Raw genomic sequence first — 24,446 nt, 5'->3', positions numbered from 1 at the left:
GTGTGGTTAGCTAAGGCAGCTAGGATTGGATGTTTGGATGATTGGATGATATGTCTACGTCAGTACATCCTTGCCAACAAGTATTTGTCAGTTGGTGTTTGTATCTTTCTACTGTTGTGGCCACTTTGTTGTATTGGAGTAAAGCTTGGGCTGTGAAGACAGATCAGACAAGAAGAATTGAGGTGTTCCACAATTTTTGTGTAAAGGAGATGTTAGGGTTTCTCAGCATCAACAGTGGAGGGAGCGTGTCTCTTCTGAGCAAGTAACTGTGGAACTCAGCATCAACAGTGGAGGGAGCGTGTCTCTTCTGAGCAAGTAACTGTGGAATTTGGAATGACTGATGGGGTTGGTGTGTTACTGGTGCAGCATCGTCTGCACTGGTTGGGTCATGTAGCGAGATGATCGTTTACCTAAGCAGATGCTGTTTGGAGAACTTTTAACTACTAGACCATTTCATGGACCTAAGCTGTGGTGGAGAGATGTAGTTTTGAGGGATGTTCAGAGGATGGAGTTGGTTGCTCTCAATTGGTATGAGGAAGCCAAGGATCGTTCAAGGTGGTATGATTTATGCCAAACTATTTCGTCCAAAGGAGTTGCTAGGGGTCCCATTGTAGTCACTGGCTCTTTTGTCTGTGGCTGTGAGAGAACTTTTAATTGCTCTGGAGATTTAAACAGACATTGTAAGTGCTGTTCCGGTCAGCCTCCTCCACCAAAACAAACAGAGTTCTACTTAGGATATGGCAGAATGTTCCATCGCAAAAGTAATCTTACCCAACACCAGCAATACTGGTCCAGTTCTTCGGAACCAGGACCCTGCTACTGTCAACAGACAGGCCGATAAAGTGATATGGTAAAGTGTTTGTGTGTGTGTGTGTGTGTGTGTGTGGTGTGTGGTGTGTGGTGTGTGGTGTGTGGTGTGTGGTGTGTGGTGTGTGGTGTGTGTGTGTGTGTGTGTGAGTTGCTCAATCTGTTAATTTTACTGTTATTAAATTGTCATTATTAATGAGTGTCACACACTGTGTACACAACAAACAACATGAGAACATTGTCTTCATGCACAAATTAAATTATGCTGGTTTCTGCTCATTACAGTCTACATATCAATTGAAATGATCTAAACATCTGAATGACTTGTGTTTCTCATCATGTCATCTGCACACAACAAACATCACATGATCACCACATTAGTATATTATTCTCACATTTTATCTTCTTCACTAGAGTATTGTGAGGTTCATAGCTACTGGTCTCTGATAGACATTGTAAGAACTTGTCAACATGAACCTCATCAAGTGCTAACACTATACCACACAGAGTTTGTTGTTTCTTAGTAGTAGTGACGTGTAAACTTGTTAGCTGTTGTTGTTGATCAAGTGTTAATAGGCCATATTTCATCATTGGTGACACAATAGTGTCCACGTCCACCATTGTAGTGATGTCATCAGCATAGCATTGAAGAGAATCTAAAGACGAACAGAAAGTAATTTCTCTTGCATTCAAATGTTTAGGTAAAAGGCATGAGATGAGCAATTAATATGTGGTCTCAGTGAGTACTAGTTACTTCAGCCAAGGTTGTATGTTCTCTAACAGAACATTCGACAGCTTTAATAGGATAACCATGCAGTGTACAGTATAATATAGCTACTTAAATCCCAGTGCATGGGAGTATCAAAGTGCCACGCTGGGTTATAACTACCATGCAGCTAGACAGAGCGGCGCTGCTACTGTACGACATATTAGTTATCACCCAGTGATAACTAACTTATCACCCTGTTGCGGAGCCACTCAGTCTCGTTCGTGATATCATTATAACCGCGAATGGCATTGTTTACCAATGGAACAAAGAGCCAAATAAGGAAATATTGATACAAAACACACCAATACAGCACTTAAACTAGCTAAATCTTACAAGAAAACTGTTAATCCATTCCTTTACACAATAACACTATAAGTTACCAATATGATAGTTTAACAAATGTCAAGAATAGTCCGTGACAATTTTCGCTCCAGCAATCACTCCCAACAGTCACTATGGTGAAGAACTAACTTCCTCTAGCTTCATCGTTCTATCTTGGACTATGGTAGCCACTTGTTGGTCTTTAATTTTCTTGCACACCACACGACACCACTATACCAATTTCTGACGAAGGCGAATCGTACCTGGAACCGCTGCTTCATAACACCGCCCTTCGCTACAGTTTGTAGGCAGTATGTAAGGTCTCTCTTGTGGCTACGAAGTAGAATCTCCACACAATTCGGACGAAATCTTGAGCACAGTGACAGGAACTCAAATCGGAACTTAATTTACTATCCGTAAACTTCTGCGCACTCCCGCGCACTGGGATATAAAACAGTTGTATCCCGTATACTCGGATGATATCATTGTTATTACACCCGTCCTCGGCTCCGCCTCGGACTCGTGTAATAACAATGATATCACCCTCGTACCGGGATATAACTATAACTTATATGTTATTATGCAGACTTACTGGAGGTCCTACTGTTCTCAGTATTATGCTGGTTTGCAGGATTGTTGTTATTAGCTATATGGGCACCTGGTGAACACATGTGGTGTGAAAGACAATCACAAATGCCATTAAGGTTTTCATGTTTTACATTAGAAACATTTTAACTATAAAATCAACTTATCTACCCGACAGCATTTCAAGAGGTTGTTAGGCTATCAAGTTTTTAAGTTGCTACACCTGCTGCCAATATTGAACAATATATAAAATAGCAAATCAGTAAATAAAACTTATTTAAATTTATTCACTTTATCAACTTCACCAAACTTTATTATAATCAAACTTTGGTATGTATACAATGTACCTTCTGGTTTAGGCTTGCTCTTCAACTTGCTAATATCTATTGGCAACTTCACACAATTAGTAGTCATTGTTGTATTGTTCTCTAAGTATATCTTAAGCTCTGTAGCAAGATCATCATATTCTGATTGGCGAGTCAAAGAAACGCCAATTCGTGGTGGAAATGGACTCTGCTCTGTTTTGTGTTGAGCAATGACCTCTGATATACATTTGGGAAACTCCATATCTTTTATGTCAATCTGTAATGCAACACACCACCACAATGGAACCTTCATCTGGGGTGTGGCATATATACATGTAATAGTTGTAACATGGGCATGAGGGATTTGCCTGATATGTATGCCCAACTGTCCAAGGGCCAATGGCAGAGGGCATACATATCAAGCAAAGCCCAAATGCCCCGTGTTACAGCTAGTGTGTAACACTTATCAGGCTGATAGCCTGTACAGGGCGATCAATCACCCAAGCCAATACAAGTGCAGCCACTGGATGTATTATATATGTATACTTAAAAATTTTGATTATGGGTCAGCAGCTAGTACATTCTGGTTATGTTTGGTTACGATGAATGGATATATCCTAGAGATATCACAGAGAATTAGGGTTACGTGAGTTTAATGCTTTAATCAGTGCTATTGAATCGTTTGTGGAAAAATTACAAAGTTCACTAAAGGCATAGATAAGTAAGCTTGCTTGTAGAGTGGTTACTCTGTGCAGATGGTAGCTTTGTGATGGGAGCGTGTCCATATTCGAAAACATGCGGAAACGATAGGTGAGTAAGCTATAGCACTTGTACTCACCTTAGCCCAATGTATTTCAAGTTGTAGGATGGCGAGGATAACAAAATGCTCTCTTCCTGAGTTGTTTTTACGGTGAAATCCAAGTCATGCATCCTAATCACGTGAGCATTAATCGATCAACACAATTGATTTCAGTCTATATAACCACTGTTCAATAGTAGCCCAGCTACATTTCATACGTAGCCCGGCTACATTTCATACGTAGCCTGGCTAGCTAGGCTACATACGAAATGTAGCCCGGGCAGCTCCTTCAATTTGAGGTGTGAAAATGTTGCATACCGTATATGTACAATGGCTAATACAACTACAATCTAGTTAAACAGTATGGTCGTACTGTTGAGTAGGGTTCCCTCAAAGTGACAAGTGCCACTAAAAGCAGCTTCTAAAAACCATCATGAAAATATCATATGCATGTAGTGAAAATCACCTTTACCGAATAGTTTTATTCCTTTCAGTATCAATTACAGCATTAAGAACAAGAAAACACTTACAGGCATCCGGATATTGAAAAATTGCCATAACTCAAAATTTCGTCTGACTACCTGTCTGTCTGTCTGCATTTCTGCCTGCCTGTCTGTCTGTCTGTCTGTCTGCCTGCCTGCCTGCCTGCCTGCCTTTCCCTGCCCTGCTCTGCCTGCATCCTTGACTGACTGATCACAATTGCAAAAAATGAAGCAGCACACTACCACTATCATTTTATGCCGCAACAACAAACTCACTGGTGGGATGTGCCTTTTGTATTTCCAATGAATGTCTGCCTTCTGAGTTTTACCATTCCTTTTATCTTCAATTAAATGGTCTTCTTCTTCTTCAAGGAAACCATATCAAGGAGTTAATTTTCCCTATCGACACTTTCTTTGAAGGAGCATATAGAGATGCCACTAAACTACCGTAAACCAGGAAAAATTCGGTGTAGAAAAATTTGTCTATTAAAATTTCGACACAACATATTTTCATCACTAGCATAATTGACGAAAAAATTTTGACGGAATAACTACACATTAATATTTGTATGCGCGAATTATTCGTATAGTTAAAATAATTCATCATTTTAATTTTCGTCAATACAGCCAGCGATGAAAAATTTTTGACGACAAATTTTTCCTGATTTATGGTACTTGAGCCACTTAATTAACGAACTGTAGCAGCTAAGCTACGCTTTTAAAACAATGTCCATGCCCCCTTCAACAATCAGAATGCACCACAACAATGATCTAGCTCCATAGGAAAACAACGCATTGTGCCACACCCATTAGCTTGATCTACTGCATAGCTGAGTGACAAAATCGAGATAGTCTAATACAGCAGTCACAGCCACACGTGTATTTCATAGCTACGCTCTAACAAAAGTTAACAAACTAGTGCAATAAAAATTATTAATTTAAAAATGAAATAGGGTTCCAACAGTAAAAAGGAGTGAAACTAGAGATGATGGTAGCTATGAGGGAAAATCTCTAGCTACTTGCAATTGTAGCAATGTGGGAAAATCCCTACTTTGGTATTACTTCCTACCATCATCTCTTGTTTCACCATGAAACCCTCTTCATTTTTAAAATAATAATTCTAGTTTAATTTGAGGTTCAGTCAATTCACAGATGTCCTCTTGTACCATAATATTATACATGCGTAGCTAGCTGGATATTTATGCAGAATATTGACTAATGCATCATAAGATGATTATTTTTATGAAAATGTTCTTCACTGCTGGTATAGCAACTAGATATTCCTGCACCTTTTACACTATACGATTTATTAGCTACATCTTAAAATACAAAAAAAATGATACCCATGAAAAAACCAACTTTAGACCACAGCAAGAATAAATACTTGAATTCAATGGCTACTTACAAGTATCTACATCTTGTAGATCCCTGTCTCTGGGGCAATACAAAACATGGCTATTACGTGCCTGTAACATTGGCAACGCATGGATGTTTAACCGGATAGCAAGTGCCGTTACAATTTACAGGGAGGTATCATGACCACCTAGAGGTGACCATAGACTTCACTTCACCCAGTCTTGGGATTATTTCTACTAATAAACACTACATTAAATTTTCTCACAGCTGTGAAGGTACAACAATGAGCTGTGTGGTCTAAATAACTTTGAAACACAGTGTTCTATGGAGTGTAGAAACCACAGGTCCTGTAGTAGTTCTGGAGCAAATATAAAGTTCCATAGAACCACGTGTTTCGATGTCTTATATACGGTATATACAGTGCATTTATAGATGAATAATTGACTTATCTATACAACTATACACATGCCACAATTCTTAGATATTAACTAACCTTTGTTGATAGAAAGCTGCTGATAACCCAGCCAGTAAGATCAGTCGAAAACAAAAGTTTGAACTTCTGCTGTTTACTATGATCAATCACTATAAGCCACTGGTACATGCAAGGTTTCTCCAACGATCTGTTCTGTTTATAATATTTCTTTGCTCTCTGTAGAGAGAAGAATGCAGCATGCAAATAATCAATAACAGTCCTCAATGTGTTTACTTCGCATAACACAAAAAATGTGCGTTGCACACAGAAGCATAGACATGCAAAGAAATTGTAATATCTAAAGTGTACACACACTAAGCTATAATGGTAAACACACAAACACAACACACACACATGCATTCACTACACACACACAAACAAAGCAAAAGCAAATAGGCTCCGGCCTATTATGCCCAAAATTTTACCCATTATGCTTTTGAGCATTGCTCAAAAATTTGGCCTATTATGCTCAAAATTATGCTTTCAAAATCAAGACTATGCTCTAGAACTGACTGTTTTATTAGAGTATATCAGCCTTTTCTGACTGTTGTATTAGAGTAAGTGACTGCTCTATTAGGGTGTCTCGATCTTATTTCTGCAAAGTGTGAATAACCAACAAAGAAACGGTATATTAAGTTGTATTACGTGTTTTTAAATATGAAATTCACGAATAATACTATTGGCAGTGAATATATGCTTTCTTTCAGGCGCGCGTATTGCGCATTTTAATTAAAATTTCAAATATCGTCCCTATTATGCTGGCATTATGCTTGATGCTTTTGGTCACCTATTATGCTTTAAATTATGCCGGCATAATCGGCCGGTGCCTAAAAGCAAAGCCGACACATACACACATTGTGCACACACACACCTTTACACAATACTTTAAGTCAAAACACAACGAAAACTCTATTGTTGACTTATCAGCAGTTTTGTAGTCTTTAGAGAAACAGTACAATAGTAATAGTCTTGTTCTGCCAGGATAACATGATTGCTTCCTTGCCACACATAATGAGCACAATTGATTGGTGTAATAATGACACTCCAGATCACCTATCCTATACCGATGGTTGTCATCAACTTGTTGTACTGTTAGATCACTACCAGTAGTAGTGAGGACAGTTAGTTGGGTAGTACCATCATCACCCACAGCAGCACAATGTGGTACAATCACTTTGATTGTCTTATTAAACATGTAATCTCCTTCCATCCACACAAACACACTGACGGGATCATAACCAGCTGGCAGCAGGTAGGGAGCTAACATGGCAGCAGCTGCTTGTACCTCAACTGTGTCTCCTTGAGATACAGCATGTTGAGGGATTACAATGGTGATGTCATGCTTTTCAATGGTCAGTGTTCCACCATTATGATCAAACTGCTGTGACATTATTGCAGTATTCCAATGAGGTGCAGCAAATGGACAAGTGGTTGATCTTTTAGGTTTGTTGGGCGGTGGTCGTGGGGGTATATCTTCCTTATCTGTAAAAATTACATGTATGTACTTACACATGTATGTAGGTTTACATAAAGGTGTGATGTACTGTGCATACCTGCTATAAATAAAAACGTGACAATTTCTTTTATGACCCTATGCAGTGGCAGATCTAGATGGGTTTCTGGGGTTTCAACAGAAACCCCCTTTTGAATTTAGCTCAGTGGAAGTGTAAATACATAAACATTGTTGTACTGACAATTTGTCAAATCAAACAACTATATACCACTCTATTTCAGTAGCATGCATGCAGCTGTACTTAACTAACACCATTAATAGCTATTACACATTCAGCAACACTTCACTTTTCATCTCCCACTGCATTAAACATGATCGAGATATTCTAATAGAGCAGTCAAGTAACTACTCTAATAGAGCTTTAAAACTACAGCTTATAGTCACCATCTTTGCCCTATAGTTAGCTATAAGTATTTACAGTTTAAAACATTGGATACTAACTAAAATTAGCCTAAAATCCAATCTCAAAGCTGTAGAAATGTCATCAGATGCCTTATTCAGCTATACCAACTTTCAGAAACCCCCTTTTAAAAATCCTAGATCCGCCACTGCTATGATTTAAAAAATTTAATTGTTAGTTTCTCATTCCCATACTTGCATCATCAAACAGTACAGTAGTACTGTTTAAGTAAGGATACCCCCGAAAATGATGTGCGCCTCCTAAAATGCCACCATTCAAAAATAATCCTAGAGACATCTTATACCATGAAAATCACCTTTATGGAATAATAATAGTCCATCTAACATCAAATACAGCATTAAAAACAAGAAAACACTTACCGATTACAGGTACAAAATCGCCAAAGCTAGAAATTTCATCTGCCTCACTCATTCACTGACCACATTCATAAGCCTAGAGGCCAGCACCGCCACCATTTTATGCCACAATAACACACTCACCAGTGGGATGTGCCATATGGGGTTCTGATGAGTCTAGGTCCTCTGCCCCCTTGTAGTTTCTTTTATTTTCCATCAGGCTGCTTGTCTTCTTCATCCAATGTAACCATATCGAGGTGCTAATTTTCCATATCAATACTTTCTTTCAGCAACATACGTATTTAGATGCTATAGAATTATTTCAGAGCTGGATTTCAGGAGCGCTTCAGTCCTGGCACTACTATAAGAGGTATACTAGCTAGGTATCTGCAACTTCGCGCTTGAGATCCCATTTGGGATAACACAGATCGAATAAAGATCTAGGTGAACTAATGGCAATAAACCAGCTGGCTGCATACCCCTTTGTTGACTCAAGATACTCTAATAGTAGACATTCCAGCCCGATTTTTAAGTTTTGGAAAAATGGACTATCTATATGCTCAATAAATAGAGTATTGATTGCCAATCTCAGAAATATATAGTTTGTTGGGTTGGAATTAGCTGCTTTGGCATGCACAGTGCTAAAGAAGTACATTTTTCTCCAGGGCTCCCCATACATTTTAAAGGTAAAAATGGCACAATTGAATTAGGAAGCCATCTAACAACATGGACTGTCTTAAAACTGCGGTTGCTTCTAGTTGCAAGTTTGTACATGTCATGAGAGTAACTTGAGGTCCTATTGAATCTCAGCGATCTTTGTATGCTTTGTGGTGAGCAAATATGTTTCACCTATTGCACATTTCTCAATACAATGGAGTATACCCGGTAGGCAAGTGGCTATCTCAAGTAAGTAAAAACATCAAGTTAACAATAACAAAGATAAACAACTAAAGTGGAGGTGTCACAATGATTAAATAATACCTAAGGTGGAGTTGTGGTTTCAATTATGGCATTGTTATACAGACTTTGAAGTGGTCACAAACATTTGAGCTGATGACACAACCATCGGAAAATTAATTGCTGTGGAACTGAAAATTACTACCCCAAGCAAAGTAACTACACCCTTTAAAGCACCAGTTACTACATACCTTCCACCCGACAGTGCATTTTTTAAAGTTTTAAAGTATTCTACATTCATTACAAGGCTTGAAAACAACACAAAACTTACTTATGTGTAATGCGCATGATAAAATATGATCAGTGTGATGACAAAGCCCATAGCAATTTTCATCCTCATTGGAATTTTCATCCTCGTTTGAGCAATCCTAAGTTATAACGCGTTGTTAAAGTTGTTATTTTGTGCCAGGGTTTTATTGGCAAACTTTGTTTAATTAAAAAATCTCAGATACTGGAATGCATGCCTACTAATAGAACAGTCACTTTATAGCCAGTGCCCACACAAAAACCCATCACAGTGTACAAGAGTCCCAATATTTAAGTATTTCAAAATATTTCTGTATTTAAATATACATTTGTAAATACAATATAATTAATTTCGATTTTTATCGTGATGTTTTTACCTCGAGTTTTTGCAAATCGTACAGTACGATAGTAACTGTATAGTAGGGACCACAAAGGAGTAGGTGTGGCCCATGAAATAATCACCCAAAAACCAGCCTCAATTTTCCCTGACGACGATGAGGCAGTATTGGTTAGGTAAAACTAAGCTCAAACAAGCTTTTAGATCAACCCAAAACACTTTCAACAAGTTGCTATGGAATGCTAAAAAATTTTATTCAACGGAATTTTCTATTGACTGACTGAGTAAGTAACTGACTGGTTGACCGATGCCTTCAGACAAGCGTAACTCAATAACGGCTAAGGCTACAGTCTTGATTTTTTCACTGTTTGACGTCGCTTCAGCTCAACAGGTGCCTTTTGGCACACTGCAGTACATACAATGCATTCTTCATGGACTTACCTATGGCCTCCTTTGTATCCCATTCATCTTTGTTGACAGGGAAAAGTGTCAATTTGGCAGTAGCACGTGATGACTTCCCTTCGAAATGGAAATCGTCCGTATTTTTCATAGTGGCTATTTTGATTGCAGAGGTGTTTTTCAAACAATTCTTGATTTGTATTGCTGTGTAATGGGTTGAACATAGCCGACAGCGAAGCGTAATGGATACTTCACTTTTCAGACGATAATTAATAAAATTGGGGCATGCTGCACCATTTCTTTTGGTATGCATAGATTGTAGAGGTGCCTTCCGAACAGTTCTTTATTCAAAAAGCTGTGTAACTGGTTGAACATAACTCACAATGAAGTGTAATGAATACCTCACTTTTCAGATGATAATTGATATAGCTGGGGTGCACGGCGCCATTTCAGATGCGGTATGAGTGGGTTCACCAGTCATAATAAAATTATTTACAAAAAAAGTTAACAAATAAGTATACAAAAAAATTTGGATTTTCAACTAGAGTAGGGACCATAGCACATCAATAAAAAGTACTGAAACAAGCTGGAGTAGTGCATGATTTTAAATCACAGTAAAACAATAAGAAGTGTTATGTCCTTACTGTGCATTTCCATTATGGTATCTTGAGCACAGTAGGGATATAACACTTCTTCTGTGATTTAATATCATGCACTACTCCAGTATTTTTTATTGATGTGCTATGGTCCCTACTCTAGATGAAAATCCATATTTTTTTGTGTACTGTAATAGTACAAGGACACCTGAGAGAGTAGCTGACAGGGATCAGAGAAACTTCAGAAGAGACACAGGTGTACTTTGCACTATCAATTTGAACCATTCTATAGAACAGCAACTGTAATATTATTGAACTCATGAACGGATGAAAACAAGAATAACCTATTTTGTACGTGGTTCGGGATTTCTAAATATTTAATGGATTTCTAATTGGATTTCTCAAATAGTGTATGAGAGTCCCAAGACATTGGTTACCCCTCATTCTATTATAACATATGATATTCTAATAGAACAGTCACAAGTTACACTGTTAACTAAATGTGTTACACCAAAAAAACTAAACAAAATAGTATTTAAAAAATTGTTAATTTAAAAATGAAATAGGGATCTATGCATTGTGCCAAAGTAGGGACTTTCCCACTGTGCTGTAATACCATCATTCATCTCTTGTTTTACTACTTTTTATTGCATAGATCCCTACTTAATTTTTAAATTAAAAATTTTTAAAATACTAGTTTATCTTCAGTGGTTATTGTACAAATCTGTTGTTTTGCTGTTCCTGCATGCTGTCTATCATCATGAACCCAAGAGTATTCAACAGATAAAGCTGTAAATTTAATAGCCCATTTATATGTGACCAGATCTGCAAGAATCCCATATGTTGGCACAAGCCAAATTTTACAGTAGAATGAAATAAATGCAATAGGTGAAATATTTATGAAATTTTTTTTAAAAAATGAGCTTTTGTATCACAGTGAAGGAAGGTGGTAATGGTAAATACCTCTGGTAACATAAACAAATACATACAGCATGTATACAGTAACTCAAGTTACAATTATGGTACACTATAATATTCTTTTCAATAAACTAACAGGCAAATATGATGGTATACAAGTTTTATCAATTGAATCTTGTTTCACTATTTACTAAAATAAGTTTTTATTTCTTTTTACCTAACATAGATATTTTTTTAAACTATGCAACTAAAGTTTGGTTTTCATTCAGCAGTTCACAGCGACTAAGCAAAAATATTGTTTACTTTTTGATAGACTTGAACTGGTACAATATTTGCTTGATTAAAATCATTTCATGTTAGATACAATGACATTAAGATTACTAATCATATTACATTCAAAGAAGGTAATAAATAAAACCAATAGAAAATATACCGTACATTGCAAATTATTCGAGGAAAAGTTTCGTGGATTTTGCAGATTGTTGTGAAACTTTTACCAGGAATATAGTAGTCTCGCCCACGTGCTCGACCTTTGCGTGAGCCGAGTGGTAGGACAAGACCAAGAATTTAGCTATAATTTTATAAAATTTCTTTCTGAAAAGAATTTGAAAAGAATGGGGTTGTGAAAGTATTTTAAACTACAGGTATGTAGGAAAGATGCTTGTGACATGCCCCTCCCTGATCCTCCAGGACCATTGAGCAAAGCAGCATCATCAAGGCAGTGAACGATTAAGTGACAGCAGCCATAGAGAGTTCTAGTGGCATTGTTCAGTGTATTTGAAGCTAGATGATGAACAGAGGGCTACTATTGGAAAATACGTGGCTCAGCATGGCATCGTCAAAGCAATTTGTCATTTTGCAAAAGATTTTAAAGATGAAACACTTTAGGAAAGTATAGTTCGTGGATGAAAAAAACAATACTTGGAATAACTGGAAATATTAAAAAGGGAGGGCAGGGATATGAACTTTTAAAAAAACTGCTTTGAAGAAAATAGGCTGCCCATTAATGATTGGCAATACTATTTATAAACACGTATGGATATGCTTGATAGAACTGAGGATTGTAGGGGGCATTGTTAACAGGCAGATGGCAATAGCCAGTGCCAGAGGGATTGTCAGGAGGAGGGACAGCAGAATGTTGGCAGAGAATCGTGGGCATGTTGTTTTTACAAAAGACTGGGCCCACCATTTGCTTGTCCGCATGAGCTATAAAAAAGAAAAAGCAATACTAAGGGCAAAAATTGCCATTGAAAATTTTAAAGAGCTTAAGACCAACTATATAAACAGCATTAATGGTATCATGAAGAAATTCCTCCACCCTTGATAGTGAATTGGAATCACACAGGGTTAAAATATTTCCCAGTGCTGTCACGGATCATGGAAAAATAAGGATCAAAATTTACTTATAATGCTGGAATTGATTACAGACACCAAATAACTGGTGTCTTTACAGTGACCCTTGATGGCTGTTTACTCCCTCCCCAACTCTTATACCAGAGTACAACATCTGCCTGCTTACCCTCTACCACTTTTCCATCAGGTTGGTATGTTACATGTCACCTAATCAGTGGACAAATGAGAGTACTACAAAGGATTATATTTCTTAGTCCTTACCTTTCAAAGAAACAGATGGAACTGAAATGTTCTAGTGACCAGTGGGCTCTCTGTATATTTGACAATTTTAAAGGGCAGCTAACCGATGATGTTCTGCAGATGCTGGAGGATATCCACATTGATATTGTGTTTGTTCCACTAAATTTCACGGATCGCTTACAGTTTCTAGACCTAAGTGTTAACAAGTCTGCTAAACACTTTTAAAATCAAAATTTCAACAGTGGTACTCTGATCAAATCTTTGACCAACAAGATGATGGATCTCCACTGCAGCCAATCACCTTTCCCATGAATGTGATGAAGCCACTAGGTGGTCATTGGTTGAAAGAATTTTATCAATACATGCAAACAAAATTTAATAGAGACAGTCTGTAATGGTTTTAGAGCAGCTGGAATTACAGATATGCTTAGATCGTAGAACATTTTGTAGTGTTATAGTGGACAATTTACAATTAAATATCTTTATTAATACCTATTCAGTGATTGTACAAAAATAATAACTTCCTAACTAACAAAATCAACAAATTATCAGTTACAAAATATTGCTAAACATCTCACACACAATTAATGGAGAGCAGCTATTTACTCCTTTGGGATACTAGCGAGTTGCTTTTTTGTGAAACAGTCCATAAGATGCTCTCGTAGGTCAGATTACTTTTACATGGATCTTGGGATCTTCATCATATGCCAGTGAAATCATGACAGATATGACCAATCAGATGAACCTTCTTGCTTCTGTATTGGCATCATTATTATGTCATTGGCTCTCTTTATCCCAAACATTCACATAACTGTGCACTGTGTTTCTCTATCTACTTTTGTAAAGATGGAATCATATACTGCTACTTGAGTACCTTTACACTACTTAGTAGAAACCATTATCCAGTGTTTCCTATTCTCACAGTGGACAATCTGAATGGCATTTGCAGTATGGGAGCCTAGTGATGTATTCTGCTGCAATGTAAAGCAAAGACCACCTATTAAGGGAAACTGTTGCTTGATCAAGCATTGAACAAATTGGATATGCTTAATTATGTAAGTTCATTGTGATTCATTATTATACATGTGTCATTTTCATGCAAAACGCAGGACCCAATCATTGTCTGAATTGCAATAACTTCAGCTGGATGGTCCGTAATGATAATAGGATCTGATGGTTCCTGTGACACAGTGATAGTTTGGGACGTCAACAAGGATTGTAAGGATTGCTGATTACTGGTGCTGCTGACTTTGTTCTCTGATATTCAACTGTGACCGAAACCATCTGAGAGTGAATCTTTTTCAGTCTGTACCACACAGAGCAATTTCACCGTGGAACTTGTGTTGATACTAGCATTGAGAGCTAGCTGAATAGATATAATGTAACTGGTATCATCATTGGCATTGCCAAGAGTATTGAAATTACAGCATTTTGTACGTAGAAAAGAAGCTTTTCACTTTTTCAATTCTTTGCCATACCCAATGAAATGAAATGTGCAAGGTATCTCGTTGCGGAAGGTCATGGGAAAAACGTCACTGTCCAGTGACTATGCTGTAAATGGAGCCGCCTTGTCGAATAAACAGCGAACACAATTTTGATATAAAGCGAGGTACATACGTACGTGCTCTACCATTGCTCTGTCCTTTATACAAGTATCCATTACAGTGTAACTATTTCGTGGATTACTGGTTCTCTTCTACAGTTTAACTGTTCACTGATGAATGGTGACCTTATAGCTTGATAAACGTGATACCCATGAACACAGCTGCTTGTTTTGAATTCTCTTTCTTCTGTCGGTTCTGCCATTATGACCTTTGAATTGCAATAGGTATCTATGAATCTGAAATAGCTAATTACTACTCACCTCACCCCTGTAGCTATATACATGATAAAATTAAAGTATGTGCACTTGGTAGCTAGGAATTTTAAAAATTAAAAACCGCAAAAGTTTTCCAGCAAATTATGGACTTTACCACATCTGCAAACTTTTCCACCTTGAATAGTTAGCAACATAATTATGGTATTGGGGAAGCCATAAAGTACTCAATAGTAAATGTGCTGAAACCTTGCATCAAGCAAGGGATGGTCATATCCAAAAGCTGATCAAGGGAAGTGTCCATCCAGGTCATTAGCTTGCATTGTTAAGAAGCACAGAGGATCAAGGTATACAAAGCCATAGATGTACAATACATTATTTTTAGCTCCATTAAAAGTATTTAAAAACAGTTTATTGTGCCACATTTAGAAAGATTTCTGATTACACCTGCAAAATTGAAATACATTCATGCTATTTAAGCAAAAACAAAGATTTTGAATGCACTTGTATGGTTTTCTCACCTGCTAGAAATGGGATTACAAAATAGTTTAATAGCTTCCAGACACGCCCTAAGGCAATAATTTTGACGTGGCACTGTATTTAGTATACCTTACTCAACTTCCACAGAAAATTTGGTGCCTTTACCACAAAGTGAACAATTTCATCAAAATTTAATTAGCTGCTCTACTAAGTATGGCAACACAGCAGAACCTCAGTTATCCGAACTCCATTAAAACAATGTAGTGAGTGTTCACAAAGGGTAGCCCAAATATATATATATATTGCTATATGTAGGCATATACTCGACCATTTATCGAAGGCTGTGTACAAATTTATGTCTGCTGCTGCTGTCTGCAAGCTTACATGGAGCCACGCCCACTAATCGAGTATGAGTTCTAGTCTAGTCAGTAAGCCACACCCATTTGCATGTGTGGAACCACACTAATTTATCAGTTTCAACAGTATCCACGAAGGTTTGTCAAAAACATACTTCAACAACTGCTTGACCCAAAGTTTGAAAATAATATTGACGAAATTTTAATTTACATGCATACACACACCCACACACGTACACACACACACCTTGTGAGGTTGTTGTAAGACATTTCCTGACTGAAATTGCCAGATGTTTGGTTCCCAAAATTCCATGCTTTTCCATAATATCCAACATCATTCTAAATGGTTTAGTGCTACCAGCCTCCAGTGGACCTGAAATGTGCTTCAACAGCAAAACAACTTTCTGTGATGGTCTGGGAGTGGCTAAGATTTCACTTTGATCATCACTATTTATAATGTTCTCAGTAATAAAATATTTCAAGAGATTCTCTATGTCTGTTAAAGTATCACAAAACTTGTGATAATGTGATTTGAACACTTTTTTGTCATTATCAACAGTCTCCTTTGATGTAGCAGTTGGTGACGCTATACACATTATGATAAACAAATTACCTCAGTAAATGCATTGGAATGCAAATTGTCCACTGAATTTTATACAACATACAGTACATACAGTGAAACCTTATTCTGAACAAATATTCCACGGCAATTCCTCCCTATATATTATGAACTCCTGATGACATTAATATGTAATTGGCTGTATAAAAACAAGTGACTTTGCACTATTAATTAATACATTAATTTGGTGATTGTTATAATTGCAAGTGCAAATGTATTAAAGTACTATTTGGTAGCCTTCTAAATCACCAGCTGTAAAAACACTGATTTAACATCACAAACCCTGGATGCCTATACAGATGTACATCATAGATTGTTTATTACAATACTCAAACAATGCCAGGGGGAAGGGAGGGGATTTTCGTGGATAGCTGCCACTCTGCAAAAATTGCAAAAAAACATCCTCCTTGAAAAAACCTGCTTTACAGTATGTAATACAATGAGCAAAGCTTGTATAGAGATACTATAGACATTATTAGTATACAGGTACAGCAGTACTATAATAGTAGTACTAAGATTTCCAAGAAACTACCGTAAGCGTATTAAATTTCATGGGTATAATTTTTGTGGTTTAATGTCGACGATTAACTGCAAGCAGGGCGAGCCAGTTAATTTTCTCGAGGAGCCAGGGGAGCAAAATTCGTGCTTTAAGGTTGCATTTAAGGTTTACAGTTTAGGCTCATGCTGGTGTACTTAGCTATCTGGGACTAAGCAAACCATTTTGTGGGGTCAGTGACTCACCACAAAAGACAGTTGAAAAAAGAATCTTGCCTGCTGGAATCAGAGGAAATGGGTCTTAGATACTTGAACAAAGCCATCAGTATCTATTCACTGGTGAACAGGTGCACTTATCATCACCAAGTCGTACGTAGTGCATTCAGTAGCTAGCTACATAGAATTTAGAGGTGTACTGATATGGGTTTTTGGCATGTACCGATATCCGATATTGATGCCACCAAAAGAAGCCGATAACCGATACTCGATCCGATATTTGCATTATAGTTAAAGTGTACATTTACCTACCCTACAACATGTGCATGTATTCATTGCTATACTCTGCCTGTGGTGGTATACAGCTTGGGTTCCTATTGTGCAATCCAGACAATTAGGCACCCACAAAAAATTTTATGTATACTCCCATGAAGCTTTATACGGATATTTCTACATCACTCCACATTCTAATGGCTTGGGACAGCAAGTTTCCTTGATTATCCCGTGACTCTTTTTTTAATACAAGGTACTCTATAACTGCTTCATTTGTAAAAACTGTAATAAACTTTGCAGTAACAGACACTAGAATCGCGTGTGTTTATATGGCTTCTCATGGCGTAGTGCTTGTTTCAGAGTGAACAATAAGCCACTGGCACTAAAGAGCCACATGAATAATGTAGAAAATGCACAATCAGTTTATGTACAAACTATTGTCCTGTATAAATATTGGTAGCAATATCGGTCCTCTTGCTGTTCTGTACCGATACCGATATTGGTAAAAATTACTATATTGGTGGCCGATATTATAGCCGATCCGATTATCGGTACACCTCTAATAGAATTAATATATTATGTGCGTTATTTGTACAAGGAAATATAGGTCTGCTCAAGCTGAGACGTGAGTTTCTAAATGGATTAATTTTCGTGGATCAGCTTTATGTGGATTAATTTTCGTGGATCAGCTACAAACCACAAAATCCACGAAAATTTATACACCATGAAAATTTCTACGCTTACGGTGAAAATATAAAATAGAAGACACTTGTGAGATTACTAATACTTAAGATGCATGACAGAAAATCATCTACATAGCTTCATCAAATGGCTGTAAGATCAAATAAAAATCCTACTGCTATTAAATATTCTTGGTTACCATGTCTTTACACTTAATGCAAATGTCGTGTCTTTCTAATTCTACAGATCATGCATGCATATGTCTAATAATCATTGATAAGTGTGTCGAGCTTCATTAGATTTCAACTATCAACTATATGTACCACCACACCAAACACAATGAAATCATTTATCATCTGGCTGAATAATTAACAAAACCACTAGAATACCAATCTCAACCAATTTTAACCACATATAGGAGATGAGGGTTTGCTTCTCAAAATCCTTATGGCTAGTCATAATAGGGATACTCTGGTAGATCTGTACGGTCTAAAATGTTCATCTTGGCCAATTATTCACAAGTTCTTCAAACTGCTAAACTGCTGCTGGAATTATGCATTAGTTTCATAGGCTGTATGCTATGGCAGCTGAGATCAAGTTTTACACATACTGCCATAATAATTTAAATGAGTTTTGTGCAATAGCTACAGATAGTTATATGTGTTGCTTCCTATAAACTTCAGAGTAGCTACTGGTCTCACATTTTTGGAATTTTTGTTTGAATCCATAAAGAGTTAGTTGCCATTGAATGAAAGCTGCAGTAGGAAATTTCATGGTAAAATCTGCATAATTATAACCCCCATGACTTTTCTTCTTTGTTAGGTACAGTAGTAAACCATTTCCATGGGCCATGATCAGAGATCGTCTATTTGCTTCCGGTTTTTTTCTTTCCAGAAATTCTTTCATTTTTCACTTAACTTATCCTCCATACCATAGAATATCTCAGCAATCAGCAATAATCTTTGTTCCTTGCTAAGTACATAGCTACAATCTCACTTTAAAGTGACTGTTCTATCTATGAGAGTATATCAAAATCTTCACTTGCTCTTACCATACAGTTACAGTATAGTAAGAAGCTATAGTTTCAGGGTATCCCATTACTTGACTGTTCCATTAGAGTATCTTGGACGCCAATCAAATGCTACAATTAACTACACATTGCTGGTATTTCATTGTGTGTGGCTGTTCTATTAGAGTATCTTACTCTTTTGTTGTGCAAAGTTCTATTGCCCTATCACAAAAATTGCATCTTAATTATTATGCAAGCATTTTGCTCATTGCATAAAATTTCACAAAGTCAAACCGAGTAAAATTTTCATTTTCAATGCAACAGAGTGCTATTTATTACAAATTCTCATGTTATTCTGTGTTAATATCATACTCATCCTTTAGTTTCCAAGCAACAGTTGGAGACGGCGAAAAAGGTCATAACAACCACACCCTAGTAACTATCGCACTACATTGTTACTAATATATATTCTAGTTAATGAAATTGCAATTACAACTATCCACTGTTCTGTTGGTATATGATAGTGAAGTTTTGAGAGAAGTTGATGCTGTAATGTTTTGAACTATCAAAGTTAACCTTCTCCTCAATTCTTCTCAGGCTGTTGGTTTTGATTGTTTACAAAGCTGGAAGAGTGGCATCACATGGGATAGCCAAAAAGCACAGTGACCCTAATACAGCAATCAAAGAAATAAGCATTTGATAAACTACTGAAATCACTATCAAATTATATAACTTCAGCTAAGGGAATCAAACATTCCATAGATTTGCATGCGTCACCACATTTTAAGGTATTCCTTCCTTGTTACAAAATGTATTGCCTCAAATTATGGCCAGTCCTGTATAGACACCTGGTCTCATTTAGTTGCTGGGTTACAGAGCCTAACAGCAGAAATACCATTTTTCAAATAAAATGTCGGGTCTCAAATCACCTAGTACAGACAATTATGACTACACAGTGTCATAAATGACGAGTTAACAGTGAAGGGACAGTCATTCCATGAATTTCCTTTTAACAGTGTTATACGTTGAGGAATATGTCAAGGAGAGTACAACTCAGAAGTACGAAGTCAATTCATGATTGCTGGCCTTGTATATACAGTAAATATTCAGTCATAGTAACTGTTAAAAATCAGTATGACATAGGGTACAAGAAATTTCCTAGGTGGTATGTGTTTGGCAGAAAGCTTTCATCTGTAAAACTCAAACTTGAGATGCCCTAATACAGCAATCGCCCTAATTACAATAGTCCAATAAATTATACATGATAAACAATTAAAATCACTCTCTCATTTAATCTCAGAGGTTTTAATTTTCAAACATTTCCTGGACACATTCCCCAGACCCCCCTAGCTTGGTATGCTAAACTGTAAAAAAGCTTATTAGTTAGCAGAGTTGGGGGTAACTAGTTACTTTGTAACTAAGTTATGTAACTATCTACTTGCTTTGTAACTAGTAACTTGTAATTAGTTACAACCGTAACTAAGTTACAAGAGTAACTAGTTACAATAGTTACATTGTAACTATAGGTAATTATGCTTTAAAAGCAAGGGCACTTTAATTTTTGTGCTACAGCCACATTAAATAAACATTTTCTGTGTACTGTTCTTCATGATTCAGCTTGAGTATAGAGACACAACAGTTGAAACTGAGCTGAAATGGCTACAGAATCATTATTATCAGAAAGTGGGCATATAAGTATATGTAATAGGATGGATGGCTGTGGTATTTGGGATTAATAGTGCGAGCATTGTAAACAGGAAGGAGTAAAATAGTGCGAAAGGCGAAGCAGAGCACTATTTCCTTCCTGTTTACAATGTGAGAACTATTAATCCCGAATACCACAGCCATCCGTCCTATTGCAAATTAATCCAACAACCATAGCAACTGTTACTAGGCAACAGAAATTCAAAAAATAACCAAAATACCAATCACACTTAGCAACCGTTGCCTGGTAACCTTTGCTATGGTCTCAAAATGACTATTACCTTAGCAACGGTTACCTAGCAACCATACATTGGGCATCTATCACTATGGTAACAATAGTTGTAAAGTTGGACATTTACTTTTAATATAAACACACCACTATTTTAGCCAATCAAATTAGTATTATAGATTTTTGTCATGGGACCTTGACAACAAGTGTAATACTAATTCTATTGGCTAATCGCTTGGCGTATTTCAATATAATACGTCAAGCTGCTATTGAGAGTATTATACAGTAACACATTCAGTTGTTAGAATATTATTATTATATAGTTCTCTTCTCCCTTGCTCTTGGCAAAATAATCATATTACAAAGTTAATGAATCAGCATAACTTGTTTATGAAAGTAACTAGTAACCAGATACTAAGTTACACTTTAAAAAGTAACTATAACTATAACTAAGTTACATGGGATAAAAGTAACTAGTAGCTAGTAACTAGTTAGTTTACTGGAGTAACTATCCCAACTCTGTTGGTTAGTAGCTAGCAGTTTGCTTTCAGTTGTAGTCAGCTTGTTCTTGTAAAATCACTCTCATATTCAATCTCAGGGTCTACTTTCCTAGGGGGCATACCCCAGACCCCCCTAGGTTCAGTAGGTTGGCATGCTTTGCATGCTGAACTGTCAATAAGCTTATCAGTTAGTAGCTTGTAGTCTATAGTAGCTAGTTAGCTAAGCTTGTTCTTGTAAAACTGTCCTCATAGTCAATCTCAGAGAGTCTAATGTCAAAAAGTTTCTTGGGGTGGGGGATGGGACATGCCAAAATTGTTTAAAAGCTTATCAGTTAGTATCTAGTTTGCTATAGCTGTAATCTAGTAGTTACCTAACTAAGCTTGTTCTTTTAACAGTGGCGGATACAGGGGGTTGCAATGGTTTCAGCTGAAACCCCTCTGAAAACAGCATGCGCCACAAAGTTATTGACGACTCCTCATGTGGGTGATAAAATCACCATGAGTTGCACATAGTGTGCTATAGTAGGACTTTTTACAGGAAAAACTTCATACTTTTGCCTTTGAAATCACAATTACGGCATTCAACAGCAGGTTGTGACCTTTTGTTGTTTTTTTGGTGTTCAACTTACAGCTAGGCTGAAGTTGAGTGGAATCTGAAACCCCCTCTGAAAATTTCTATATCTGCCACTGTGTAATGTCATTGTCTGTTTTTCTTTATGAAAAATTATTGGTTATAAAGGCCCGACAATCTAGGCCCCCTAAATCCTCTTGGCAGTCCTGCAATAAGGTGTAGATATAGGCCCTGTTTTAGCTAATCAATAAAACAAGAGCCCTCATTTCTGAATCAAACCTATTAAATAATTAACAAAAAAAAACTCTAAATACGTACTGTAACATACATGTTAATACCTCTGTATGACTAAATATAGGTATATCGCAGAGCGCTAAGCTACTCATGTCTATAATCACAAGTGTACATTACAAACCAAATGATGTCTAAAGCTGCTTTGGCATCTACGAATGATCGAATTAGTTAACAAGTCTTTTATTGATTCACAGATAAGCAGAGCCTTTGCTTATTGTTGTACTACAGTAGTTTTATTATAGTGGAGTGTAAGTGCATGGGCCTATACATACTGCATACTTGTGATGCAACCACCTGATGTGTCAAGACGATTGTGGGATTCAAACCAGACAAGACGCTTTTTTTCTCCCTACCCCATGACAAAGAGAAAAAAGCAGTCTGATCACATAAGACTAGAAGGGACTTAGGTGACAAGCAAGAGTAAAATCATCAGTTCTTTCATTCTAATCAGAAGTCAGCCGCAACAGTGCTAGCTATAATGTTACTGTATGTGCTCACCAGACCCTTTTCCCTGCCCACACACAAGAGGAAAATAAGCGAGACTAGCTAAATAAAGTCTCGGAGGTTAAAATTCCACATAGCATCAGGATTCAGGACCGAGATCAGTACTATAATCTACACACACTTACGTGATCTCGCGTTCTCCCTCTCGTTTTTAAGCGCCTGTAGCAGTTTCCTCGCGATATGGCTCTCAACTCGAACCTCTAGCAATGCGGCGACAAATCCATCAAATGCACACGCCCCCTTCCTCTTTAATATCTTCATAAAGACTTCCTTCTTTCTCTGGCTGGTCTCCGCCACCCTGATTGCGTCTCTATCCGTCAAGTCCAATAGGTTATCGCGGGCCATTAGGTGGGGTATATAGCGAGATGGGTCCCCTAGACTCCTACACAAGTAGGGTGACAGGTCCGCTAGAACTTTCTCCTTCATTTCATTATCACCTGCACCAGGATCTGCACTCATTGTGATAGCACACGGAACACCGATGAGCAGGGGTGACTTTATCCCGGATTTTATCCAGGAAATTCTACGTCACAGCATAGATATACAGACAAGTACCCGGGATTGGAATCATCCGGTTTTTCGTGCCGGATCATTGTTACCGTAAGTAGCAATATCTTCGAATTTATATTAAACACAGAAGACTACTTCTACTCTTGTGAGTACTTCCTAAAACATTAATACTTAGTTGCCGTGCGCTATAAGTCTGATTCCCTGGATAATGGTGGCTACGCATCGAGGGACACACCTACAAACCAGACCCTACCGCTAATTAACCACCCCCTTTCGCGAGGAAGGCTTACCAACAACTATACAAACACTCACATATTGACATTTTACAGAAACGTATTGTGAATGGCGTATTTCACTACCCCGCCTTTTTTCGAAGGGGGTAACAATGATCCGGCGAACTCATTTGTATCGAAGTTATTGGCTCACGTGAGATGATTCCAATCCCGGGTTATCTATGGTCACTGTTAAAAAATGTCGGCGGTAGGGTGGATTTTCCCAAAGAGACGTAGACACTAAGAGACTTTGTTTGTTTGTTTTTTGTTTATTTATTTATTTATTCATTCATTATTGCCACTGACTGGGAAGACAGCACTGCTAATAGCTATACTCCCAAAGAAAAGAACAGCAGCTAAAAATTACAATCACAATAGCTAAATATTTAGCTAGCTACGTGACCTCAGCTAACTAGCTAGCTATATAGGTGTGGATAATGCCGGGACACTGACTGTAACATAATAATATTATTAGCTATGCATTCTATTCTTAACTGTTCGTAGATAGCTAGGGATTATGATATCAGTCCAACCTTTTTTTTTTTTTTTTGAGCCTATGATTAGTCAGCTACAAATGTTAACTAACTAGAAATAATTTCCTGCAAGGGGTCCTTAACTCCCTTGAAATCTCGTACAGCCCTCTTTGCTCATCTGAAATCCCTGAAAATTGTTGTAAAGTTCCGAGAGAGAAAACCATCATTATTAT

The 24,446-nt window shown here is 37.3% G+C and overlaps 2 protein-coding genes across 2 annotated transcripts in view; one reads left to right on the top strand and one right to left on the bottom strand.

The window, feature by feature from the left end:
* Nucleotides 1–24,446, top strand: part of LOC136252321 (uncharacterized) — a 300,257-nt gene that overhangs the window by 218,131 nt on the left and 57,680 nt on the right. The gene's annotated exons all lie outside the window — the stretch shown is intronic.
* Nucleotides 986–23,452, bottom strand: LOC136246292 (uncharacterized). Its single transcript, XM_066037718.1, has 8 exons — nt 23,084–23,452; nt 16,111–16,449; nt 6,768–7,378; nt 5,918–6,073; nt 2,830–3,064; nt 2,490–2,555; nt 1,203–1,463; nt 986–1,152 (listed from the first exon to the last, which is right to left on the bottom strand). The coding sequence occupies exons 1-8, from the start codon at nt 23,415–23,417 to the stop codon at nt 1,115–1,117; spliced, it is 2,040 nt and encodes a 679-aa protein (XP_065893790.1). The 5' UTR covers nt 23,418–23,452; the 3' UTR covers nt 986–1,114.

This window comes from Dysidea avara, chromosome 1 (genome assembly GCF_963678975.1).
Source record: "Dysidea avara chromosome 1, odDysAvar1.4, whole genome shotgun sequence".
Classification (NCBI taxonomy): domain Eukaryota; kingdom Metazoa; phylum Porifera; class Demospongiae; order Dictyoceratida; family Dysideidae; genus Dysidea; species Dysidea avara.
The sequence above is the reverse complement of the archived record's forward strand: the minus strand, read 5'-3'. Positions and strand labels throughout refer to the sequence as shown.